Here is a 12,324-nt window from a genome sequence, read left to right on the forward strand (position 1 = left end):
CTTTGGGAGGCCAAGGATCACTTGAGGCCAGAAGTTCTAGATCAATGTGAGCAACACTGTAATACCTCATCTCTATAAAAAAAAAAATATATGAAAATTCGCCTGGCATGGTGCTGGGCACCCTTAGTCCCAGCTCAGCTACTTAAGAGGCTGAGGTAGGAGGATCTCTTGAGTGCAGGAGGTCAAGGCTGCAGTGAGCTATGATGACACCACTGCACTCCAGCCTGGGTGACAGACTGAGACATCATCTCTAAAACAAGAAATAAGATCACATAATATTTTATTTCATTTATATGAAATGTCTAGATTAGGCAAATTCATAGAGATAGAAAGTAGATTCATGGTTGTCAGGGGATGAGGAAGGGGAAAATAGGAAGCGGCTGCCAGTAACCATAGGGTTTATTTTTGGAGTAAAACAAAAGTTCTAAAATTAGATGGTGATGATGGTTGCACAACTCAGCAAACATACTGAAAACAAAAACATGGAGTTATTTTTATGGAATATGAATTATATCTCCATAAATTTTTAAAAATCTACCTAGAGTTGCCTAGTATCAATTGTTTACATTATAATCATTGTCAAAATCGAATCTCTGCTGTTGAGATAAAATGGCAAGGCAGAGTTTTCTTGTACCAAGGACACCCTGTCTCCACATTCAGACTATTATAGAGGACAACCATGCATTTCATTCTTGACTAGAGGAATTTTGCTGTTTTCACATGTTTGCCTTGAGAATAATAGTATTTAATTGATATTGTGAAATGGCAAGTTTGTAGTTAAGAACTATTCAAAGAAAATACTCCCATTTCCCAAAACAAATCTGTGCACTGTTAGTTGAATTGGTTGGGTGATTTGATGGAATGAGTACCGGATTAGACCTCAGAAAACTTTTCCCCGTCTCTTACTGTGTAAACTTGGACTCAGTCAGTCATCGCTCTGCATTTGTTTTCTTATCTGCCTGTTAGTATATCAATACTTGCACAATTCATACATAAGATTTTCAAGAGAATCAAATGGATATAAGATGTGAAGGTGCTTTGAAAGTGACAGCATGTAAAATATGAGACATTACTTAACATCTTTCATTTTTCTTCAGACTTGATTTTCAAAGAAGGAGAAACACAAGAGGCTAAAATGGTTCCTTTTGGGTATTGAGTGAAAGGGACTGGGATTTCTTAAGAAAGAACGCTGCATGGACTCAGAACCCTGAACTTGTGTGACATTAACAGATATGGTTTTATAGAAAACTTACAATTTTTTAATGTATCATTCTGTCAGCATGAGGATGATATGGCAGCAGACAGGTTATTGTCAATTAAACACGAGCTGTCAGTCAGAAATGTTGAAATATGGTGAGCATGAATCCTAAGCAGATCACATGGCAGTTGCTCTACTCTTATTTTAACAGAATCACTGTATGTATGTGATATTTCCCTGCAGAATTTAATTCAAGTCCCTAACAACGGAGACACCTCTGCATTTGCATGCTGCTGTCAAGTCAGTCTTGGACCTTCTAAATGAGCTAGAATAGTGGGTGGTAGTGGGAGAGTGACAGGTGGAGGAGATGATTCTTGTCTCATTTTCCTCCACTCAGGTTACATTGAGGAGGCCTGCATCATCCCCTGCCCCTCAGACTGCAAGCTCAGTGAGTGGTCCAACTGGTCACGCTGCAGCAAGTCCTGTGGGAGTGGTGTGAAGGTTCGTTCTAAATGGCTGCGTGAAAAACCATATAATGGAGGAAGGCCTTGCCCCAAACTGGACCATGTCAACCAGGTATTTTCTATCATTGACAGTGTTAAGATATTGTTGAGATTCACAATGATCTGATTTTTTCTCCAAAATGGAGAAGAGTAAATAATAGCTATTGAATAAAAAAATGACCCATTTTTACCATTAGAATGCCTGAATAAATACATATATGTTATTAAAATTTCAAATTAGACATATTATATCTGTATTCTCTGGAGATTCCATACCTTGCAAGTATATATGAATATGTATATAATTCAATGGAGAGAAAAATGACACCTATCTTTGAAATAATGTCAAGGTATTTAATCCGTCATAAGATTGTATCTAACATGTAGGCTGAGATTATCTCATTCTTATAGTTTCCCCAAACTGTCAGAAAAGACATCTCAATTACCAAATGCTTAAATTAAAATCAAAGAAATAATATGGGTTTGGGTCTAAAATTAGGAAAAATATACACTGTTTGTTTAAATGTGTTTGATATAAAACAAATTGAGAAAAAGAAATACAAAGATGGCCTCAAAGTCACTGTAAGTATGCTATCAATTTAGTCATTGACCATTTTCAATTTTATTTGGAACTCTGGCTTTTGATGCATTCTTTCTTACCTGCTGTTAATAGTTGTTGTTCTGTTCTATTAGAGATAAAAAGAAAAAGCCTAATGGAGGAATTGTGACTAATTTAAATGAAATGTAACATAATCAGACAATTACTACCATGTTTGGCCTACAAGTGAATCAGCAAAGAATAATTTCATATATTATGTGTGGATGTTAAGTTGTGTATTTGAATTTAAATCACAATCAAATGACTCAAGTCTTTAAATATGTAGAATTGTTTCATACATAGACTCGTTTTAATCTCTAAACATACTGCTTACCTGTATACATACTTTCCTTCCCAGATTAACATAACTTTGTTCATAATAAAACTAAATTGTAAAGAAAACAGAAAGAACCTTGGAATTAAGTAAATTATGATGAAGATCGTAAAGAATTAAATTCTATAAAAAGTACTCTGAAGAGTCTTGATTGTTCCCCAAGTGAAGTTGCTGATTTTATCTTTACGTGCAATGGAGGGTAAATAACACACTCCCTTGCTGCCATCTACTGGTAGCTTAGCTTCCCTGTCACAGAGCATTTTGCATTTCTAAGATGCTAAGGAAATTTCCAAAGAAAATTCAGTTCAGCAACTATAATTATATAACTGTAAAACAGAATAACTGAACTAAAATGTTTATAATACAAAAGAATATTTCTCTACAAACCTTGAAACCTTGAATTTTCAGTTGCAAATTTAAATTTTAATAAGTTATCTATGATTCCCAATCATAATAAAGAGAAACTCTACGCATACTCATACCTATTTCACTTTAGCGTGTGTATGTACACCCAGTCAGATATGCAATTAAAATCCGTATTTTCCTCAGATTTTCCTTAGGTGAATTTCCAAAGGTTCAAAACCTCAGGCCAACTTGTCTTTGCTATTCCTAGTGTTTAGCCTAAACCATTTGTCACTTTCCAACTCTAATATATTCTGATGCAGTTTGATAAGGGTATTGTGACTTGGTATCGGTTGACTGAAGGCTTATTGAGACATTAACAACTGAAAAATCAAGGCTAAAACAAATAATAAATTTTTGAGCATTTGAGCATAAATGTTCTGCATAAAAATGGAAACTTCTATGAATTTGCGTATTAAGATATTTAGGGAAAATAAAAATGTAAAGTTTTGTGTTAATGTTGAAAATTGCAAATCACATAGGTGTTTACTACAATTATACATTCCTCAGTAAAATAATCAGAAGCATTGGCTTGAAAACGGTCTCTGAGTTTCTGTTTTTCTAGCTGAGGAAGGAAGTACTCAAATCCTCATTTTCTACAAAACAGGTGAACTGATTAAGGTAAATCAATGGATAGATCAATCTATAAATATATTGATAGACAACAGTCCATTGACAAGTTGGATCACAAGTTACTTGCATCATATATCAATTTCCCATGCTATGTATTTTGAGGTCAACTCCATTTTCTAAGATTTCTCTATCCTGCCCATCGAATTTTCTCATTGGCTCTGCTATTTACAATACTCATTTTTGTATCTTACTTTTTAACGATAATAAGTAGTTGTGTATTATCTCCTAAGACCTAAGAAAAATGTTCTAATATTTTACCAAAAAAGTAGGTTTTTACACGTAAGTAATCATACTTGAAACTTACCACGAGTTCTCATACTGACATTTTCACCTATCTTGTTTCTCTCCCTTTCGATCATTCCTGTTGAACACCACTCCAGGCACAGGTAAGAACTCTTAAACCTCATGCTTCTTGATAGAATCCTTCCTTTCTTAAATTTCCTGATTTCTGAGAATACATTTCTCTTCTTGCCTTGTCTTTTATGTTTTACAGGGAGAAAATATCACATTTTCCATTAAAGAATTTTTTTCTGTAACTGTTTTCTTTTTCTTTTCTATCATAGTTACCTGTGTTCCTACATTTCATATCCCTCATTGTAATATCAAGGACTGAGGTGAACAAGAGTTGGGGAGAACAAGTTTCACTTCGTTAATCTTGACAGGCAGTGACACCCATTATTAATGGTTTTGTGCTTTTCAGAGGGAGAAGGAAAAGGTGCAAGTGGACTGAAAATGGGTGGGTTGGAGATTGTTCTGAACTGATTGGTATTCACTTCAGTACAGGAGTTTAAAATAAAAGCCATCAAAGGATTAAGAAGAAGAGCACTTCTCTTTCAGTTTTTCTTTTCACTGCAAGTTGTAGGGTAATGTTTTATCCTGTGCTATTTAGTTCTATTTTTAATACAGCACCTAAATGTGAATATAATCATTTATGGCAATAATTGCAGAATTTGACTCCAACAGTGCATTTTTTATTCCTCTTTGAGACAGGTCCACTTTATTCATTTTACTTAGGTTTTCAATTCACTAAAATTGGCACAAAAGAATGGCTCCAAAGGGCTATTTAAATCTATCTTTTCTAGAATTCATTACATAAAAAGCTATAGTTTCTCTCTTCCCTTTCTCCCTCTCTCTCTCTCTCTCTCTCTCTCTCTCTCTCTGTCTCTGTCTCTCAGGGTGTGTGTGTGTGTGTGTGTGTGTGTGTGTGTGTGTGTAAAATAAGGGATAGAGTTGGACTATCATAGATTAGAAAAATACTTTCAAAGAATTTTATTTAATGCTTGAATCAGCTTGGTTGCAGTGGATTAAGTGCCATTTATCTCCTTTATTTAGTCATTCTTCTCATTGAAAGAAGAACATAATTGGTTCATTGTACTAAAAAAAACCTGAAACCAAGCACACCATCCCAAATGTGGGACTGAAAGGCTTTATGGACCCTGGAGCGAGACAATTTGCTTTGTTTCATGTGGCCCTCACTGCTTAGGGTTGTAGACCAATATCAGACTCTGCTTCCAAGCCTTAAATGATTGAGGATTAGTTTTAAGATGGCTTTATTTCATATTGTTTATCTTTTTAATTTAGTTTCCCATATGATACACACCAAAAATGTAAATTCTCTTCATTATTTATAGTTATCTGGAAAATAGGCCAAATTATATTTATTTGGAAAACAGCTATGTTTTATACTTATTTAATTCATCAATTCATCCTTCATTCAGTCATTCTGCAAATCCCTATTGAGTACCTAACATGTGAGCACCCTGGGCTAGTATTGAAGTCACACAAAACTGTAAATGACACAGATGGTCCAGAAAGTTACAATACAGTGTGCTAAGGTTCAGCATAGGAAAATATGTAACCTATCTAATGTGATCCAGTGGATCGGATTTACACTTGCAATGTAATAGCAGAGCAACAGAGTACAATATGGTTAGCCCTATCTTTTACTGCTAGAACTCTTGAGTTCTCTCTGTTGCAATGTTAGAATAATAAGCAATAAAGGAGCGGAATGAAAGTAGCTTAACAGTGAAATGATTGCTGTTATGGTGTGGAAGTCTTCCTCCTCACTCTTACCAGATTCCCTGAGATTGCTGAGAACCATATGTGTTTCAGGTGTATGAGGTTGTCCCATGCCACAGTGACTGCAACCAGTACCTATGGGTCACAGAGCCCTGGAGCATCTGCAAGGTGACCTTTGTGAATATGCGGGAGAACTGTGGAGAGGGCGTGCAAACCCGAAAAGTGAGGTAAGACAAAGCCTAATTACACAGAGAAGCAAGACACAAAACTATCTCCCAATTGCACATGTGCCAACATGACTGTTCACTCCTCCCCAGTCTTCTGGATAAAATTGTCTGCAGTTTTGCTTTTAGGGAATCTGTGCTCATGGAAAACTCTAAGAGAATCTGCTTCAAGCAGCAGTTTATTATATTCTGGCCTTCTGATTTAGGAAGCATCACTTCAAATACCCTTAAAGAGAAGGAATAGCATATTCAGTCTGAACTAATGCATATTTTCAACCTCAATAACTTTTTTGCTTAAAGGCCAAATGTATTTCCAAGTTCATTTTTAAAATAATCTGTTTTAAACTCTTGCTCTTTTGTATCAAACTGGCTAACTGAATATTATCCTGTTGTCCAGGGAGCTTTCTCTGAAGTCCCCAGCTGGTTCCTGCCTGTCACTTGTTCTTCTGTAGCTACACTGTCCAATAGGCTAGCCACTAGCCACACTAACTTAATTTAAATTTAAACAAATTAAGATTAAATTAAATTAAAAATGCATCTCCCCAGTCACACTAGCCATGCTTCAGTTCTCCATAGCCACGTGTGGCTGGCAGCTATCTGTTGGACAGCACAGACATAGAGTATTTTTTGTAATTGCAGAAAGTTCCATTGGACAGGGTTGTCCTATTACACTCTATATACCCCTCACTGTGTTGAAAAGACCCCTCTTCATGTCTATCCCCTTAATAAAACTTTATAAATTTCTTAAAACAGAGACCCCATCATATTCATAGGAATTCCCTACTGCCTAACACTAGATTGATACTCGTTGAATTTTCCATACAGCATCTATCACATGATCCTTAAGGGCTCTAGAACTCTATGAAACAAGTGCATGAGGTTTTATCACCTCCATTTTGTAGATTAGATTCCCAAGGACTAAATAATATACCAAGAATACCCATCTAGTAAAGTGTCAGCATTGGAATTCAAACCCAAGTCTCCCATCACTCTTTTTAAATACACTGGTTTATTTTAACCCTTCTCAGTGGCACCCAGGAAAGACAAATATAAAAACATCCAACCACTTGGGGAGGCCAAGGCGGGCAGATCACGAGGTCAGGAGATCGAGACCATCCTGGCTAACATGGTGAAACCCCGTCTCTACTAAAAAATACAAAAAATTAGCCGGGCGTGGTGGCGGGTGCCTGTAGTCCCAGCTACTTGGGAGACTGAGGCAGGAGAATGGCGTGAACCCGGGAGGCGGAGCTTGCAGTGAGCCGAGATCGCACCACTGCACTCCAGCCTGGGGGACAGAGTGAGACTCCGTCTCAAAAAAAAAAAAAAAAAAAAAAAAAATCTCGCACTCGGCAACCCATGTTATGAAGTTCATTCTTACCCATAACACAACCTTTCATGCATTTAAGATTGATATGTTTTAATCTACTTCAGTAGGAAAGCAGAACAAGTTAATATTTGTTTTACCATATAAAACCTTTGCATATGAACCTATATATAATTACATGTCTAATAAAAAGTTTTATATTTCTTTTTTCAAAAGCCCATCTGAACTCTCAATTTGTTTTTTCTCTGAGGACCTTAATATAGGTGGATTGGGAATGGGGAAGAGGTAGAGAGGTAATGAGTAGATAGGGACACAGAAAAAGATTGTTTTCCACTATTCTCCTTTCAAATTATTTTTTTCTTCAAAATAAAAAATATTACATTAAGAATTTGATCAGGTTGGTTGTTTCATTAGTAAAAAAAAATTATAGGCCGGGCACAGTGGTTCATGCCTGTAATCCCAGCACTTTGGGAGGCCGAGGAAGGCAGATCACAAGGTCAAGAAATCAAGACCATCGTTGCCAACATGGTGAAACCCTGTCTCTACTAAAAATACAAAAATTAGCTGCACATGGTGGCATGCACCTGTAGTCCCAGCTACTCAGGAGGCTGAGGCAGGAGAACTGCTTGAACCCAGGAGGTGGAGGTTGCAGTGAGCCGAGACGGTGCTACTGCCCTCCAGCCTGGCCACAGAGCGAGACTCCATCTCAAACTACTGGGTTGTTTTTTTCCACTTTCCCTTCAACTATCTGTGTACATGTTACATTTTTTTTTTTTTTTTTTGCTTTGTAAATAGATAGTCTTAACATTTCCAAACACATTCTAAACAAAGTAACTTTTCAGATCAATTTATTTTTTCAGTAAACAACTTCAATGCAAATAGAGAAGAGAGGTCAGTATTGGTTGTGATCTCTAATCATGTAATGATGTCTCTGTTTGTTACTGATTGAGTAGTACACTTCTCTTAAATTATCCTCTGCTAATGAAGGTCAAAATGTCCTGCTTGAATGCAAGTGTTGGGTAACATTTCAGGATAGATGGGTCTATAAAAGAGGAGGTGTAAATTTATTCAATTACACTCTTCCTCTTTAAGGATGATATGGCCTATCAAGGAGTGGTGGTAGAAGTGGTTTACCATGGTAGGGAAGCATATTTTTTTCACTGACTTTTTCTAGAATTGCCAGCACATAGTAATAATAAAAAACAGACAGATTTAGTTATTGTTGCTTTTTAAATCTATGCAGAAAATACACTCTCTTATTACCACACCTGTGATGGGCTTCTGACTCAACCCTTTGCCTACAACTTGGTTCTACACCGAGTATCTCTAATATAGTTAGTTTTCTCAAAGTATAATTCTTGCTCCTTGGAAAGGAGAAAGGCCAAGAATTTGGAGAAAGTAAAGGAATTTAAAGTGCCTTCCTTTGGGCTTAAAACTTGATCCAAATATTCTGTATTCTAGGGTGATTATAAAAATTTTTAACATAAAATAACAAAAATAAAGCCTGTAAGTATAAATGCCAAAACAGGGACATTTTAGCAATTGTGGCACATTTAAGCAATGGAATTCAAATGTAGACATTAAAATATATCTTAGAAAAATAGTTAATGACAGGAAGATGTTCATAATATATTGTAGATTTTTTAAATGGTACAAATAGGTAAAGTTTGCTTCCATTTTGTAAAATGAAAAGATACATTTAAAGTAATAGTCTATTAATAAATATAGTCTGAGTGGTTATCTCTGATGAAATTGTGGAAATTTTTATTTCTTCTGATTTTCTTAAAATGAGTATATTACTTGTATAACAAATAAAAGAAAAGGAAGAGAGATGTATTAGTCTGTTCTCACAGTGCTATACAGAACTTCCTGAGACTAATTTATAAAGAAAAGAGGTTTAATTTGACTCACAGTTCCACAGGCAGTACAGGAGACATGGCTAGGGAGCCTTCAGGAAACTTACAATCATGACAAAAGGGTGAAGGAGAAGCAAGCATATCTTCACATGGCAGCAGGAGAGAGAAAGAGCAAAGGGGGAAGTGCCACACACTTTACAACAACCAGATCTTATGAGAACTCACTCACTATCATGAGAACAGCAAGGGGAAAATCTGCCCTATGATCCAATCACCTCCTACCAGGTCCCTCCCCCAACATGCGATTTGGGTGGGGACATAGAGCCAAACCATGTCATTCCACCCTGGCCCTTCCCAAATCTCATGTACTTCTCATATTTCAAAACACAACCATACCTTCCCAACAGTCCCCCAAGCCTTAACTCATTCTAGCATTAACTCAAAAGTTCAAATCCAAAATCTCATTTGAGATAAGGCAAGTCCCCTCTACCTATGAACCTGTAAAATCTAAGACAAGTTAGTTCCTTCCAAGATACAATTCTCCCATTCCAAATGGGAGATATTGGCCAAAACAAAGTGGCTACAGGCCCCATGCAAGTCTAAAACCCAGCAGGTCAGTCATTAAATTTTAAAGCCTCAAAATAATCTCCTTTGACTCTGTGTCTCACATCCAGGCCACAATGACACATGGGTGGGTTGCCAAGGCCTTGGGCAGCTCAACCCCTGTGGCTCTGCAGGGTACAGCCCCCAAGGCTGCTTTCATGAGCTGGCATTGAGTGTCTATAGCTTTTCCAGGTGCACAGTGCAAGCTGTCAGTGGATCTGTCATTCTGGGGTCTGGAGAATTGTGGCCCTACTTCCACAACTCCATTAGACAGTGCCCCAGTGGGGACTTTGTGTGGGGGGACCCAACCCCACGTTTCTGCTTCACACTGCCCTAGTACTAAAAGCTCCACTCCTGCAACAGACTTCTGCCAGGACATCCGGGCATTTCCATACATCCTCTGAAATCCAGGTGGAGGCTCCCAAGCCTGAACTCTTACCTTTTGTGCACCCACAGGCCCAACACCATGTGGAAGCCACAAAGGTTTGGGACTTGCACCCTCTAATGCAATAGCCTGAGCTGTACCTTGGCCCCTTTTAGCCATGGCTGGAGCTGGAGAGACTGGGTTGTAAGGTGCCATGTCCTGAGGCTGCCCAGAGCAGTGGGGCCATGAGCCTGGCCTACAAAACCAAATTTCCCTCCTAGGCCTCTGGGCCTGTGATGGGAGTGGCTGTCATGAAGGTATCTGAAATGTCTTGGAGGCATTTTCCCCATGTCTTGGCTACTAACATTTGGCTCTTCTTTACTTATGCAAATTCCTGCATCTGGCTTGAATTCCTTCCAGAAAATGGGTTTTTCTTTTCTACCACATGGCTGGGCTGCAAATTTTCTAAACTTTTATGCTCTTCTTACTTTTTAAATATAAGTTCCAGTTTGGGGTCATTTACTTGTTTATCCAAATAAGTTAGGCTTTTAGAAGCAGCCAGGCCACATCTTGAATGTTTTGCTGCTTATAAATTTCTTCCGCCAGATACCCTAAGTCATCTCTCTCAAGTTCAAAGTTCCACAGATCTCTAGAGCAGGGGCACAATGCCACCCATCTCTTTGCTAAAGTGTAGCAAAAGTGGGCTTTACTCCACTTCCCAATAAGCTCATCATCTCCATCTGAGAACACCTCAGCCTGGATTTCACCATCCATATTTCTATGAGCATTTTGGTCACAACTATTCAACAAGTCTTTAGGAAGTTCCAAACGTTCCCTCATCTTCCTGTCTTCTTCTGATCCCTCCAAACTGTTCCAACCTCTGCCCATTACCCAGTTCCATAGCTGCTTCCACTTTTTCAGGTATCTTTATAGCAATGCTACACTTCTCTTGTACCAATTTTCTGTATTAGTCTGTTTTCACACTGCTATAAAGAACTACCTGAGATGGGGTAATTTGTAAAGAAAGAGGTTTAATCAGCTAATGGTTCTGTGGATTGCATAGGCTTCTGTTTCTGGGGAGGCATGAGGAGACTTACAATCATGGCATAAGGGTAAAGGGGAAGCAAGCACATTTTCACATGGTGGCAAGAGAGAGAAAAAGCAAAGGGGGAAGTGCCGCACACTTTTAAACCATTGTATCTCATGAGAACTCACTATCATGAACAGCAAGGGGAACATCTGCCCCCATGATCCAGTGACCTCCCACCAGGCCCCTCCTGCAACACTGAGAATTCCAATTCAACATGATATTTGGGTGGGGACACAGAGCTAAATCATATCAAGAGAAATCTTTGAAAATAAAGATTTATGTACATAACTGCTTAATAGAGTGTTGGATATCTGTTCTTAACTCTGGATCAATAGGTAATTCTACAAGTTAATCCTTGCATATAGTGACAGTACCTACTCAAATGTAATCTATTCTTAGGAGCAAATCCAACTTTTGAGCACTGAAATGCCCTGTCTGCAACATGTCTCTAAGCTGCTGTCACCATAACATTTTTTAAATGATATTGAAGGTAGAAATTTTTCCTGGGAAACTCAAATTCTCCCAAAAATATTCATAATTTGATTTTTTTCAACAATGAAATCATATCAATATCTAATTTGCATATTTTTGTGATTGCTTTTTATGTATGTATCCAGTATACAAAAAAAAAAATGCATAGGTAGGTATTTGTTTGGGTATTTTTTTCAGGCTACAGGCTCATTAAGACATGACCGACAACACACTTTTCCAGTGTTTGAATGTATCCCACAGGGAAAGGACATTCCTAAGTTCAGCAGCACTGCATAGCAAGGTGACTCTGCAGAGCATATTTGTGAATGTCCCTGCTGATTGTAAATCCCTGATAAAAGTTGGGATTCCAGTATCACTGGCAATATAATTCAAGTGATATTTTAAAACATGACACTAGGTTTGAGAGACTTGAGAGTTCAAGCCTTCCTTTTCAACTCCTGAAATGCAGTTCTGTTCCTAAATCCATTAAGTTGGCTGACCTTTTCCAAGTTATACATGAGAGATAAAAGTTTTCTCTCCTGCTATAATACTTAAGTGCCCAGAGAGATTATTTACTATGGTAAAAGTGAAGTCTGATGGTAGCCATGTTAATTAGATTCCCAAAAGATGAATAAGGAGGCCTTCATGACTGCTTACAGGAGAATAAAATGGAACACAAACTAACAATTTTTTTAAGTCAAGTAG

At 37.6% G+C, this 12,324-nt stretch overlaps 1 protein-coding gene across 1 annotated transcript in view; it reads left to right on the forward strand.

Moving 5' to 3' along the window:
- THSD7A (thrombospondin type 1 domain containing 7A) overlaps positions 1 to 12,324 on the forward strand; it is a 488,656-nt gene that overhangs the window by 428,627 nt on the left and 47,705 nt on the right. The window contains exons 14-16 of the mRNA XM_054495160.2: positions 1,596 to 1,774; positions 4,049 to 4,054; positions 5,781 to 5,914. Coding sequence (XP_054351135.1) covers positions 1,596 to 1,774; positions 4,049 to 4,054; positions 5,781 to 5,914 — 319 coding nt within the window. The remainder of the gene's footprint in view (positions 1 to 1,595; positions 1,775 to 4,048; positions 4,055 to 5,780; positions 5,915 to 12,324) is intronic.

The sequence above is a fragment of the Pongo pygmaeus genome, chromosome 6 (assembly GCF_028885625.2).
Source record: "Pongo pygmaeus isolate AG05252 chromosome 6, NHGRI_mPonPyg2-v2.0_pri, whole genome shotgun sequence".
Lineage (NCBI taxonomy): Eukaryota > Metazoa > Chordata > Mammalia > Primates > Hominidae > Pongo > Pongo pygmaeus.